We start from the raw sequence: 15,635 nt of genomic DNA, 5'->3' as shown, positions 1-15,635 counted from the left end.
GTTTTTACAGGCAAATATATATTTAAGCTAAACAAAACAGTTTTATCGGTACTGATATGCAATTCTCTCGTATTCATCCGTATCGTGAAAACCCAGATAACGTTTGTTTTCCGTAATATACTTGAATGGACTAAGTCTTTCTAAAACAATGTAAATCCACATTTCTGTATTATTATTTTACCACATTGTCTAGAGTTTAGTGCTCGACTCATTAATCAATTGGTTCCGAAGCGCCACCACTGAGTTGGAAATGTGTTTACCTGAACGTGCGGCCAAAACATACCAACAACGCATCCATGTGGAGCGTCGACGTCTGGCATGCCAATCAAACGTCGTAACCACATGAGGTGGCGATCAAATAGCAGGGCATACGTGTGGGTCATCTAACTGATTAAAACGGCGTTAGCTATGCACTCAATGGAGGTGTCAGACCTCGGCTCCGTGGGCTTTGGAAGCAACCGGTTGCCGGAGCATTTTGGTACCGATGCGATAGCACAGCGTTATTTTTCGGGGGAGTTTGAATTTATGTTTCCGGTTCAAATTTTATCAGCGTCCGGTTTAGGTTGTGTGCAACACCAATTCTGATAGGGTTCTAGTTTGGTACTAGCAGCAGCAGGTTGACAGGGCTATTTAAACTAGTCCGTAATCAGTGGGTGGTTTCAGTAGGTTGAAATTGGTGCTATAGACAAAATGCGGTCTGTGATAGAAGCCTTCATTTTGCTGCTCGTCTATCTCACAGCAGTTGATGGACAGTGTTATTACGGGTTGGATATGAAGTTCGGCTCCGACTACTATTTACCATCGCCCGATTATCCGTTCCCATACCCGCCAGGTATGCAGTGTTCCTACCGGGTCAGTGCCCCGTTTGGATATAGGATTAATTTTACCTGTGAGGATTTTCAAATTCCCGGTGTAAGTGTCCATTACCAGTGAAGCTGGATTTGTAATCAATATAGGAATATCATTATCACACACTGCTCAGAGTGTCAACTGTATGCTGGATTCTCTAGCGATGTCCTTAACCGGTCGAGAGGATCTGAAGGATGCATACATACTTTGCGGGGCCGGAGTTGTTCAACAGAAATCCGTTACTAATCGGTTGTTCCTAAAGCTACGCTCTGCTTATAACAGCCGAGGGGGTAAATTTCTCTGCCGAATGTCGATAATTCCTCAGAGCTGTTCTTGTGGCAAAAAGAAAACTGTAAGTAAATGTTTCTATTTATTTCTACGTTTACGTTAGTGATCGACATCGGAACGAAAAGTTAGCTGTCTAATTTCAACTTCGGGTTGAAGATCAGAGCGGTCTCCAAAGTCCCTTTCGGCCCGGTCCGGAATTTGAAAACCTGAGTGGCGAATAATTCGAAAAAGCTATGTACTAGTAAATTTCCCATTTTGGTTTTGTTACATAAACAATGTTATGACTAGTCTTAGAACTTTAAATTTTCTCTTCAACAACTTTTTCCTTAACCCTCTAGTGCCCAGTGCTGCCAATACTTGAAAAATGTTTATAATGTTTCATAATGATTTTTTCGAAGTCCGTCTGAAAATTAACTTGGGCACTAGAGGATTGAAGCACAGATTTCGTGGTATTTCCTCAGGCCTCCGAAATCGCACCTTCAGAGGAATACTGCTTGAGCTAGGTGTGAATCTAACGAACCTGGATTCTTACAATTTTTCCAACAGGATTAAAATTAAAAGAGCGAACAAGCAAGTACAGCAAATCAAATTTCTGATCCGATTCACTGTTTGATTTACTCGCTGATGTGAGTAGTAGCATTATTCCGTTGGAATGTAAAACTTTTGTGGTAGTGTTAAACCAGCAGCATAGTGCTTTCTAGAATCTGGATGTTATCCATGTTCCCTTTCCGATTTTTTCGAAGGAAGCTGAGAAATTTTAACTGAGAATATATATTTTCACTCCTTCCGGAAGTCATACCAGACCTTCATTGAATTTATTGGGACCATCTAGTTTGAAGTTCTGTTCGTCGCTGTGAATAACCTGGTAACGTCAAATGTACCAAAAACACTTCTTTGTTGAATATTTTTTTAAAAGACCGCTGATGAAAATTGAGTTTTATCGAGCGAACTTGAATTTAAAGCCTGTCATGTTTCATTGCCGGTTCATTTTGTTTTAGCGAGGGCGAATCGTCTTTCAATGGGAATGTATGATTGTATGTTTTCATCTTTTCAGTTCGTTTTTTATAATTGACAAATAGGGGAACCTTTAAATTCATTTTTTTATTTTTGCAAACAAAATAGGTGAATTTGATCCTATTTGTGTATTCTCTCTTATCACGACCAGCAAACTTTGTCTTACGGGGACTTACGTTCTCCTGGATTTCTGTATTCTTGTGAATTTTGTTTGCAAAAAAACTTAAAAAGACAAAGAACGACTTGTCTTATACAAGCTGGATACAACAATACAAGCATATGTTTATGTAGAGCTCATGCACAAATATGTGATGATCGTGCTGCGAAAAGCTGCAGTTTGATACTAACAAAGTTGCACCTGGTTTAATAAAAAACTGGAAGGAGTATATTTCTATTGTAAATCTTAAAAATCTACTTATAATTGCATTTAGGATTTTGAGAATTGCAACAATATAACCTATGACCGATGGTGGTTTTATTAGGCAAATGCGTGTCAGCTTAAAACTTTGCACACGAGAAATTCCTAGTAAACGTTTGACAATTTTTTTTTGAAGAAAAAGAAAGAACTTGTGGCAGCAAAAAGTTGGGTTGAATAATTGAAAAGTTATCGTAAATATTAAAACCATGGATGTGAACATAACAGTAACTCTTCAAATTTTCATCAAAAGTTCTGCTGTCAAAGACTTTGCTTTGCGTTAACTTTATGTCACAGATATACTTGAAACGCACCCCCGATTTTACCTACACATTTTACCTCGATATTAAACACATTTCTATGTTCAAGATTTTTAACTTATTTGTTTCTCAACAATACATTGTAAAGTAACACGCTTTTCACTGAGTTTTAATATATGTACCACTTAGATTGACAAGTGCGCTCATATACTCTATAGTAAATTAAATTTATGATCAATCTGACTAATCAAAATTTTGATGCTCTTGATGTTTTCAACCAAGAATAATTATTCGATCGAATGAAAAGATACTTCTCATCAAATATTATTGTATCAATCAATTGGTTGTGTTTATTTCTGTGTGTGAACAATGAACCGGTTTTATGCGTATTCATACGACATTTTCGTGACAATTACACTTCTTACAACCACATTTTGACTGAATTCCACAGTTCAATATTATATAATTCGATGTAAACGTTCGACATTTTTTCCAATTTCCAAGCGATTGCATGCTTCGAGAATGATTAAAAAACAGGGAACTTGGGTTTCTTATTGTTTGAGATCAAGGGACGTTGATTTTTTTTCGCCTATGGACAACTGCTTCAGTGGCAAAAAAGGAAGGGTTGCTTCATTGCTTCGGGACGGGTGACGAAAAACAGATTCATTATAACATCAAAGAAAAAAGAGCCATAGAGGCTGTTTGGTTACGCTTTCACGTCGTCGGACGAATATACACGCTGTGAATGATATGCTGTGTATTTTGTTAGTGTTATTTAACATGAGAGCGGTTTCACAAAAAATGACCCAGTTTTAATATTTTTTTTTAATTATCATTTTTGATTTGGATGAAACTTTGCATAGACGTTTATATAAGCAAAAGATGCCATTCTGTGTTACTTGTTTAATTTCTAGGAACACGACTCATTTTTGAGAAATTATTGAAAAATGCTATTTTGGGAAGGTATTGATGATAACAAATATTTTTAGGGCCAAAACGGTTTGTTTGATCGGTAAGACGTCTTTAGAAAAGTTGTAGATAACAATTTTGTTTTTCCGAAAAAAGTACATCCTGAAAAAAAAGTTTTTTTTTGTGAAAAAAAGCTAAAAAATTAAAAATTAATTATCTAGAAAAGCTCATTTTTAAATTTTTTTTTTTAAATGTGTTTTGAAATGTATTGAGGGGATATGTAAAAGGGCTATCCGTAAACCACGTATACATGTTCTAGTATGTTCTAGTCCCTTTTCCGTTACCTTAGCAAATAGCTGTAAATCACGAAAAATTATTTTGTAAACTGCTTGAGAAATGTATGACGCTAATAGCACAACTTCATAGCTTTATGTAAACACTAGCTAGTACCTAACCTACGAACTAGTAGGGAAATTTGTGCTGCATTTATATGAGAGTCCTGCCTTCCAGAAGAGGGAGGGGTGTCAAGTTACCATTGACATATTTCTTGCTCCTAAGAACCTTACCATGTCAAATTTGGTTCCATTTGCTTGATTAGTTTTCAAGTGACGCAGAAGTTTGTGTTATATTTGTATAAGAGCCCTCACCTTAAGAAGAGAGAGGGGTCTCGAACAATTCCAATCAGCTTTTCCCGCCCCATTCCCTACATACAAAATTTCACGCCGATTGGTACAGTAGTTTCCACATCTAAAGACTGGAACGCGCAAAAATTGGTCGACTTCAAATTGGCGTATTTCTGTTAAAAATGCATTAAAAAAACCATGAAATGTTGCATTTGAAAGTTGAGTGTGTATACAATGGTTGCTAAAATGACTTTTTACCGGTTGCCCTTTAGTTTTCAAAATGGCGTCCAAGCAAGAGGAACAGCGTGTCAAAATTTTGCTCGCACAGCAAGAGAATCCGACGTTCTCGCACCTCAAATTGGCAAAATTGCTGGATGCGGCCAAATCAACCGTAACATACATTTTAAAAGTGTTCGGGAGCGTTTGTCGACCGCCAGTAAGCCTACAAGCGGCGGCAATCGTAATTCAGACGTGGCAGCGACGATGAAGAAGGTGGCAGCGAATTATATGCAGAATCCTAACCTTTCCATCAGGTACTTCACTGGCAAGCTCATTGTCTCCCATACTTATGTGCAGCGGGCCAAGAAACGATCCGAGTTGTCGATGTTGGTGCACGGTGACTGACGGTGAAGGTGGCGAACCCAGATTTCGAACAAAACACCTCGGCAAAGTGGTGGTCCGTAGAACTGTAATCTGCTTACAAAGTTCGACTGTGGGTGACGAAACTTATGTGAAGGTTGATTTCCAGCAGCTTCCGGGACAGGAATTTTATACCGTACCAGGAAAAGGGAAGGTGCCCTACATTTTCAAAACCATCAAACTATCGAAGTTCTCGAAAAAATACTTCTTCTGGCAGGCCATATGCACGTGTGGTCTGAAAAGCGGTATTTCAATCACTACGAAATCGTCAATCAAGAAATCTACGTCCAGCAGTGCCTGGAAAATCGGCTGCTACTATTCCTAGAGCAACGTAACAGGAATGTGCTGTTCTGATTGGACTTGGCAAGCTGCCACAATGGGAAAAAAGGCGATCGAGTGGTACGATGCGAACAACGTGGTTGTGGTACCTTAAGACCACAACCCTCCTAACAGCCCAGATTTCCGCCCTATCGAGCAGTATTGAGACTTGGTCAAACGGAATATCAAAAAAAAACTTATAAATCCATCGAAAACGAGCAGCAGAATAAATCTATCTGGCATTTGGCGACGAATAAGGTCAATAAGACCACTGTACAAAATTTAATGAAGGGGGTTAAGCGGAAGGCACGGCAGTTTGGATTTGGTAAAGCAAAATAATAAACGAATATTTTTTCCTTCAAATATATGAGTTGAACTACCAAAATAAAAATAGGAAGATTTTTGTATTACGAATTTTAACTGAAAAAAACGATTTTTTTGCCGACCAATTTTTGGCGCGTCCACGCGTCTTTATAAGGTACAGAAAGACAGACAAAAAGATAGAACTGCTCTTCTTATATTATTAGATTGCTTGTTGTAGTTATTTAAATAGTAATTTTACGTATTAAATCATTGATTTACCATCTTCCATACTAAAATATTGATAAAAAAAAAATTTCCGGTTTTTACAACGTGTGATGGTGTATTATGCTGCCGTAATCTCGCAGACTGACGTAAGCGCCATAGTGGCCGATTTGTGTTTTTTGCGATTAAACGATAGACCACACCAAACCGGACCTATGGGCAAAGAAATTTTATCAAAAGTGCAAAAAATAGCGTCATTAATTCACGAAAACGCAATGACGTAACCGCCAATTCTACTCATCGTGACGTAAATACAACCCAACTATGTTTGTGATGCTCCTTTTGCATTCAACGACTCGCAAATTAAACCCAATTTGGCATGTAGATGCTTTTGGGAGCAGGAAATATTCCTATGGTGGTACGACACCTCTGTCTTCTCTGCAAGAGAAGAGTTCTGTCCAAGTAAAACACATATTTGAGACAATTTTTCCGGAAAATAGCTTAAAATGATCGAAATGATGCCCAGGAGCCAAGAATTGCCAGAGACTATTTTGAATTCTAAGATGGCAACTTATAGTTTCTTAATAACAGACCAGAATGGCCAAATACCACCCAATATAAGAATTTCCGGAATCAGAATGATACTCAGAGGACAGAAATTAAGCCTTTTTGAAATCTAAGATGACGGCTTCTGCTCTCTTGGAAACATCCCAAAATTATCGAATACCACTCAATATGGATATTTCCTCAAAGGGGCCATCCACATACCAGGTGAACAGCTTTTCGGGGGGGGGGGGGGCTCTAAGGCCACGAAGCTTAGTCCATGCTCGTGGACAACTAAAACACACTTGCTTTTTGTACGGAAGAACTGCAGATGGAAGATGGCAGAGGCCACGAATGCTTTTATATTCCAAACCAAATTCATTTCCAAAAAAGTATTCTCGAATCGCGACTATTTGCCTGATTATGAAAAAAAAATTTTTTTGAGCGACTTGTCGCATACTACGATGGATGTACGTCAATCGGTTGTAGAAACAGTGAAATAAAAATCGCTGTTTCTACAACTAAATGACGTTGGTAACATAACTTCAGTTAATAAACCTTTTTCCACAAATCATACGTTCGGCAATGTTTTGTGATTATATTAATGCATTATATACCGACCAGATTGTTGAAATTTGTCCTAACACTCATTATACAAACGTTTTTGGGAAAAGCCTCGTACTGAAAATTTTACTCGCTGTCGCATACGTCAGTCTGCGAGATTACCCGATCAGAAATAAAAACCAAAAATGTAACAGAAGTTGTAAGTTTGTTACGGGAAAAACCTTACAGGCTGTGTTTTCAATTTGGTCCCGTTAGGTGTTAAAATAACAGAAATTATAACAGAAATGATTCTAATAGTATTAAACACATATCAAAATTTGTTACTAATTTATCAGCTTTCTAACAAAATAAGACGAAAACGAAAAATTAGTTAGACTTGCTTCAGAACTACTTCATTTCACGTTTTGTTATTATAACTCATTCAGATCTAATTTTGTTATCAAAATTATATGGAAAAATACAAAATTGTATCAAAATATGTTATTTGTATCTCACGTTGATAGAATTTTGTAATTTTTCAGTTATGCTTTTATGATCGGGTACGGCAGTATGGAAATGTCATTACATAGGAATTATTCGAACCTTTGTGCATTATTTTCAAATACTTTTTGGCACAGTAAAAATCGGATGGTGATGACTTCTGCAACATGGAGCCTAGTATTGTCGTGGGGCAACATCACTTTGGCGTGTCACTTTAACGTCCGCCTCAAGCAGAAAAAAATGTCAATACATCATCAACATCACTTAATAGTACATAATAGATTACGCCTAACTGATCCCATCATAAGCACAGCATGTCCTATTTCCCATGAAAAACCTGCCTGGGCGTTAATGCATGCCCAGCCCCAAAGGTTTTCCGTGCTTGGGATTTTCCTACCACACTTACCTTTCATCATTGAAACCCGTTGGGTTCGGGTTTGCGAACTTTTGAAAGTGTTTGAAAGATTGTTATGGAAACCCGAAACCTGACTATATCAAATAAGCATAATTAAAAGTAAATGATGTCTAATATCATGTGACTATAAAAATCACTAACATTTTAATATCATTTGAGGTTCAAAGCTTTAGGGCAGGCTCAACATGTATAAAAAATCGACCCAAAAAAAATGGGATCTTGTTTCACAAATTCGGGTTCGGGTCACGTTCGGGTTTGATAAAAAGAGTTTAGGGCTCGGGTTTCTGCCGAGAAAAGATCGGGTTCGGGTCGGGCACGGATTTGAAAAACATCAAACCCGATCATCTCTACCAGTTACTTACCAACTTTACAGTTGGTTACTCAATACTATGAAGGCCCTGTTTGCGGCCGCTATCAACCACTTTATTTCACGGCTAACCTCACTGTCGCACGTCACAAATGTAACCAGGAGAATAAATACGTCGACTACTTTAAATGATTCCCCATATATCACCACCGCAGCACCAACATCCGATGGGGTACCACGCTCTCTGCCAGTCACCATGTACTTCTTTTTGGCAGAGTTTATGACAAGCCCAGTTCTCGCAACTTCCCTCTTGAGAGGTCCGAAAGCCTTTTGCACCGCTCTACGGCTAATACCAATGATTTCGATATCGTCCGCAAAACCTGGGAACATGTGAGACTTCGTCATGATGGTGCCGCTTCTTTTCACGCCAGCCCTTCGCATAGTACCTTTTAATGCGATGTTGAACAGTAAGTTTGACAGCCTGTCATGCTTTAAACCATCTAACGTTACAAGGCGTCCTATACCTAACCGGCTACCCTGACGCTTGATGTGGAACCATCAAGGGTGGCACGAATCAGTCTAATTAGTTTTGTTTGCAAACCATGCTGCCATAACTCATTTCTCTGAACTGAATCGTACGCTGCCCTGAAGTCTATGAACAGATGGTGAGTCTGCAAGTTGAATTTTCGGTTTCCTGCTACGGCCTCAGTCGATGAAACATGATGTGGGAGAAAATTTTGTACACGGTATTGCGAAGAGTTGCGCCCCGATAATTACTACAGTCCATGTGGTGGCCAAGCGTATTAGACTCTCTTCTTCATCAGCCCACACTTTCAGCATGATCCGATGAATGGCACGATACAGGACTCGCTCCCGACTTTGAAAAGCTCTGTGGAAATGCCGTCCTTCCAAGCTACCTTGCAGTTCTTTAGCTTTTCAACTGCGTTTTTAACCTCGTTCATGGTTGGTGGATCAACAGCTTGTCCACCATTCTCCAAGTTAATCGTGCTTCTTTCGACGCCTTCATTCAAAATGTTGCTTCTAGCGCCTGGCCACCATTGGTTTATCGGTACTCAGGTTCCCCTCCCTATCATTGTATATGACAGGGGCAGGCACGTTTCGGTTCCTGATTGATTTAATCTTTTTATAGCAGCTCACCAAATCGTGCCTGGAGAAGCTGCCCTCCGCCTCCGAAAGAACACACTCTCAATGCTGACGTTTCTATTAGTGATGGAGTCTCTTTGCAGCGGCTCTAGAACTCCTCCATCTCATCATCGGGTTTATCATTAGGCGGTGCGTATATCTTGATTAGGCTGTATCTGGAGAATTTGTTCATAATCCTCAACACGTATATACGGTCACTGATCGGCCTGTTTCTGCCTCCACGCCGCAACTGTAGTAGATGTGGTACTTAAATGAAGTGTCCGCAATAGGATCTACTACCTGGAGTTCACGTTCACCCGTCTTGGCCACCGCACCTCCTGGATAGCTGTGACCTCCACACTCACCTTCCGCAGCTCAGCTGGTTCGAGTAGAGTCTGTACATTCCAAGTACCGAGTTTACAATAATCGTTGTCTTTTTTCGATCGCCAAGGTCCATGCCGATTATTCCGTTCCGTAATGTTATCAGAATTGTTGGTAGTAGCTTAGATTCGGTATGCTACCTTACTAGGGTTGCGATACCCAGCTTCGCGACGGGGTTGCCGTCTTAAATATAGCCTGCGAGGCACCGCAATTCTTGCTTCAACCGTCCGATCCGGATCAGACGCTGTTGTATGCCGCCCCTGACATGGGCAGACAGCCCCGTATGAACCCTCTTTTCGCTCAGCATACGACCAAAGTTACTCGTATCCCAGTTTTTTTTCCTGTGTGGGCTCATCACTGCGACCAGAGATTAGATCTATTGTGATCTATTGTGTATCCCAGTTACTCGTATCCCAGTCGTATCCTGGAGGTTGGAATAGGAGCTACTGAACAAAGGTGGATGACCACAATAGGGTCTCAAATGACACGTCTTCAGCCGTTTATCAATCGTCACCTATTCGATTAAAAAATCCCTGCGGTTACATCAGCTGTTGACAGATGATTAAACCTCGACTTTAACGTCGCTTGATAAACGAGAGACACGGATCTTCACCGAGCAACATCATGAATTCTTCATCTTCGAACTTTTTGGGTTGTTTGGGAGGTTTTTTAGGTCTCCCAAGTTATAATTTCCAATCACGTAAATCACTTTCTGCACGATTGCAGAGCTAGAGCTTGTTCATCAGAAACATCAACTTAACTAAAAACGGTAATTTTACGCGACACAACTTCAGGCACACCTGTCGATATGTTAATAGCGTTTTTAAATAACGTAGTATACGATATTATAACAAGTCGAAAAAATACCGATTGGTTGTGAAGAATTCGTCGAATAGTTCTTTAATTATTCTTAGTCATGTATATACATTGTTTTTGATGTTGTTGTATGTGAAAGCAACAAAAGAGGTGCTATTAATCGTTTGAAAGTTTTGATTTTACTTTAGTGACATACTTCTTTGAGCTTTACGATAAACTTTATTTATTCTGGGAGTTCTCGAAATTCAGAACTTAGCAGAGAAATAAAAGTATAAAGGTTGATTCCCATATGCACAATTGCATGCTTGACGCAGGATTAAGAAACTTGTTCACACTCTCTATCAGCCATTTTGTTGTTCACGAAACCGCAGACCCAGGAAGCAACATGATACAACATGTTATATTGTTGCGAGCTTAAGCTTGAGCTTGCTAACACGAAATGGGATTTTTTTTTTGTTTATAGCTATACTGCCTGTAATCGCATAATTGTAACATTCGACATCTTATGGATTTCGTGCTTTTTATTGGGAAATGCTTAAAATAGTAGGTACTTTTTACATCTGAAAAAATATACTTATGTTTGTTTGAAAAAAGTCGTAAAAAATACCAAATTGTTTTGTCACATAGCGTAAATAACCGCATAATTGTCACACTACTTAACTTTCTAAATTTTTTTTTGTCAAAAAGCTTCCATCCAAATCCACATCTGCATCCTTTGGAACTCGTAAGTTATTCTGGTTCGGTAACCAAGCACCGGTGATCCGTTTCTGATGTTCAGCTCATGCTTGTTGAATACAAGAAAAACTTTATTTCCCTAATGATATATTCCAAAAGTACCATGGAAGTGATGGCATAAAAGTATCATTGCAAAAATTTCAACCAATTTGAATTTGAAAGTAATGTTCAATGTATTTATAGTGTGAAGTAGTGCTTTCTTCATGGTACTATGTTTATTTGAAGTGTCTATTTGCAAGAATATATTGGGAACAATGCATTCAAGGTCAAAATATAAAAGTGTCATTTTCTCGAACAACCAATTTTGCAAATGTTACAATTATGCGATTATGGGCAGTATAATAGCTAAACAGAAAATCATCACTACATGCAACGAAGCTAAGAGAATGGTACAATTTGAGTTTGAGCGGAGACATTTGTAACTTAGATATAAAACAAGCATCACGGAACGGGGTAATACTACGTCAGTTCGTTTACTGCACTCGCTATGATAAGTACTTTATGAAATTAGGGAATGATTTTTATCAAATGGAAACTTTGATTGAAATCAGCTGCCGGTGCGTATCAGTGTAATGTTACCACTCCAGTATGGGATGTGATTTAAACTGCCAGAACTATGAATCTCTACGCTCTGTCTGCTCGTCACGGTCATCTAAACGAAATGACCGATTGATTTTCGCACATTCACTTTTTATAGTAAACCAGAAAGCAACTGCAAGCAAGCGAAGGGGAAGCGGGAGTAGTTGAGCAAGCTTGTTATTGGTTGAAGGCAGTAAAACTGAATTGAAAATAGTAATGTTCAACTCAACTGTTAACAAATTTATTTTTACAAAGATATGCCAATTATGGCATCTTTTTCAATTCGATCAAGACATCAGTGGTTGAAATCCGTTCAGGGGTAGTAACATAATATGGATTTGAAGAGGGCATTGTTTCGTTTCATTTTTCACAGCATACCACCCTATTGAAGTGAAACGTAGTGCTACGCAAAAAAACTTATTTAGGAGAAAGACACAAAAATGCTCCAAAATGAAATCGGACTTCGGGATTCCGTTCCGATTGTCGAAGCCCAACCAAACTTTCCGGGATCTACTGGGTTCGATATCGATCACAAATCTACTATATATCTTTTTCAGATGCGAATTGTTAACGGTGTTCAAACCATGATCAACGAGTTCCCCATGATGGCAGCAATGGTCGACGTGAAGACTCGAACTGTGATTTGTGGCGCTGTTATAGGTTACAGATAAACGAACATTTTTAAATAAAAATCACAAAAAAAAATTCATCATCAATCCATTCCTAGTCGCTGATTACTACGCTATGACGGCAGCTCACTGCCTCGCGCAGCGGTCCGTAGACGATACGGTTCTACTGGTGGGAGATCATAATCTCACTAGCGGAGCGGATACAATGTACGCCCAGCCATATGTTCTGGCCCAATTTCTGGCGCATCCTGGTTTCACGATGCTTCCGGTTGCGAATGACATCGCACTGCTTCGGACGGTGCAAAAAATACGCTACAATGCTGGCGTTGGTCCCGTTTGTCTTCCGTGGAAATTTCGCGGCAACAACTTTGACGGTGCCATCGTGGAAGCCTGCGGTTGGGGCGACTTGGATTTCGGTGGACCACAGGCCAAAGTGCTGCACAAGGTGTCCCTCGATGTTATCAGCAATCAACTTTGTTCGACACGGTTGAATGGCACCATCTCGTATCAAAAAATGTGCACCTACACACCGTCCAAGGATGCCTGCCAGGTGAGCGTAGATTTGACAAATTTGAGACATCTGTCTTACGACTTTCATCACCCGATTCGTTTTATTCTTTCAGTCGGACTCTGGTGGGCCACTCTTCTACATCGAACCGGGGAGCGGTTTGGTCTATGAGGTTGGCATCATAAGCTACGGATTTGCGTGTGCCACCAGTAAGCCGGGTGTTAACACCAGGGTCACCGAGTATTTGGACTGGATTATTGCCAACAGTCCGGACACGTTCTACTGCTTCCAGTGATGATGACGATTCAGTATACCCACGGCAGGGTAGGACATCTTTCCGTTTGAGAGACTGCCATTTTAGGTGCGTGATAATCTTGTTTACGACGGCTGACAATTTGTTGGTTTCAGCCAGGCAGTGAGCAGTGGAATGAAATGAATGTTTTACGAACATCGAATTTTGACGTAGTTGGTGCAATCTGCGAAAAACAACATTTACAGAATGGATGTTTAAGTCATGAGCAGAGTAAATCGTTAGTTGGAAAAAGTGTTGAAGTCAGCGAATTCATTGAATATAAAATAAAAATTGCTATCAGTTAAATTTTTGTTCACTGTTTTGATAAAATTTTGAAAAAATTGTTAAAACCAAAAAGGAAAATTCTGCTATTATGCCGTTGAAGATGTCAATAATAATCAAAATCATGCATGACAGATTTGATGATGTAGGTATGTTTCCCAATATTCCAGAATTAATACTGCCCTCTCGCTCGAAGGCATTTTTTAATCTCCATCCCAGCTCTAACGATCAACCACCGCAACCGCTAACCGAACGAACTTTGGGAAAGTATTGTTTTGCCTTTATTTTGCTAACTGCCTTTATTTTGCTAACTTCCTCAATTTTCCGAAAGGGCTTTGATTTTCTCACTTTCCTAGTGAGAAAATCAAAGCCCTTTCGGAAAATTGAGGCTTGAGGTTTCCTTTCTCTTGTTAGTGCCAACAGAGTGTGTGCATGACTCGGAAATAATTTGGATTGCACAAAGTTCCACCCATTATTAGGTAGTGTATAGGATGTGAGCTGGTGAACTGGTGAGTGGAGTTTTATCGAAATTTCAATCGATGGGCACTGCGTGAACGCGTAGTTTTCGGTAATCGGAACTTTGCCTGTTGCAAAGCAATAGATTAAAAGCATCAGCAACGATTCGGGAAACTGGATTGCACATTTCGATTGAATGTGTCGAATATTGAGCTATGAGTATAACTCTTTGTAAGCGGATAGGCTTTTTTTCGTTTTCCCGTTCAGCCTCGTTTACCATTTGCCAATTTGGCAACAAATTTGCCATTGCTATTAGTGCAGCAAAAAAATCGATTGAGCTATTTCGTATGAAATCTGATTATTCCGTTCTACGGTTGTCGTCGCCACGCAGATGAATCATGGCCAATCGGCTTCCACTGGTGAAATTTATTACTTGCATTTATTTCATCATTTGTAGCACGAACACAAAAAAGCTTCGCTCATAGAGAAAAAAACTGTTTGCCGATATGTGCGAAACGGAAAACACCGATATTGCACACGAAGGCGAATCGATTGTTTGTGCGTAACGTAACGAGAGAAAGCAGAGCAAAAAAAAGAGTCGGATCGAAATTAATGAATCGTCCAATTTGTGATCGGACTCGAAAACATCCACCAAGCACCGATAAGCAAACCAGGCGTAGAGAAATTGGATTGGGCCGGGCTACAATTTTTCTCACAGCGGCCGAAGTTGCGGACACTCAATCAATTTTGTCCGCACTGTGCTTTTGTTAGTGCCCGGGTGGAAATTGGAGGGAAAGCCTTCGGTTGGCGGCAAAGATGTTTTACTAATCAGCAGAACAACTCACCAGTTGAAGACTCCGCACAACGGTTTCCTATTTGTGTTTTTAGCTCTGAGTAATTTTCTCTGTTCGAGGACAGGGACGATAATAAATATGCAAAAGTTCGTGCCGCTTGATGGTAGGCACAAAATGAAAAATGATGATGAGTAAAAGTCAGCAAACGTGGTATAATTGATTGGTTCCGAAAGGTCAGTGCGTGATTTTGAATAATTTCTCTTAGAATCGAACCTGTTTGTTTAATTCATCACGTTTTGCTTGGTGCTTTATTATGATATGTTTGATTGATGCCGTAGTGGGTTCGTGTCACACAGAACTGCTATTGTTAACCTTTAACCTGACAGCGATTAACCCCAATAGGTGATGCACTTTCTTTCCGATGTTTTTGTGTGTCATAATAGTAGATATACAGCTTTTCCCCATTAATAAATTATTTCAAAACTGCTTCGAGAAAAGTGTTATTTTATTAAAACGGAGTGGAACCACTTTGGAACAAAGAACCGATGGTCAGTGCTGGAAAGTATGAATTAAGTTGTCACTCTATGCGACAGCCAGACAGAGGGAGAAAAGTTTTTTGCACAAACTTAATGGGAAGCTCAAGCTCAGCGAAGCGGAAGCTGTCTCGTGGAAAAGGGTCACACGCGGGCAGGATTAGTGGATTATAATGCGCATACCAGAAAATTATATAATTTGCGTTCGAGTTGCTTTGCCGTACCATGAGATGTTATCTTGTATTTTATCAGGCATTGAATTTTATTGTTTCGAGTCCCAAATTGTTCAAGAAGTCAGTTTCCATTTTGCGGATTATTTTATAGCCATTTCAAAAATG

General features: G+C 39.5%; 1 protein-coding gene across 1 annotated transcript; it reads left to right on the top strand.

Moving 5' to 3' along the window:
- The first annotated feature begins 682 nt into the window (after nucleotides 1-682).
- LOC129722442 (venom serine protease-like) lies at nucleotides 683-13,492 on the top strand. Its single transcript, XM_055675892.1, has 5 exons — nucleotides 683-912; nucleotides 983-1,201; nucleotides 12,361-12,463; nucleotides 12,531-12,982; nucleotides 13,056-13,492. Exons 1-5 carry the CDS (start codon nucleotides 691-693, stop codon nucleotides 13,233-13,235), a joined length of 1,176 nt encoding a protein of 391 aa, XP_055531867.1. The 5' UTR covers nucleotides 683-690; the 3' UTR covers nucleotides 13,236-13,492.
- The last annotated feature ends 2,143 nt before the right edge of the window (nucleotides 13,493-15,635 follow it).

The sequence above is a fragment of the Wyeomyia smithii genome, chromosome 2 (assembly GCF_029784165.1).
Source record: "Wyeomyia smithii strain HCP4-BCI-WySm-NY-G18 chromosome 2, ASM2978416v1, whole genome shotgun sequence".
Taxonomy (NCBI): domain Eukaryota; kingdom Metazoa; phylum Arthropoda; class Insecta; order Diptera; family Culicidae; genus Wyeomyia; species Wyeomyia smithii.
The sequence above is the reverse complement of the archived record's forward strand: the minus strand, read 5'-3'. Positions and strand labels throughout refer to the sequence as shown.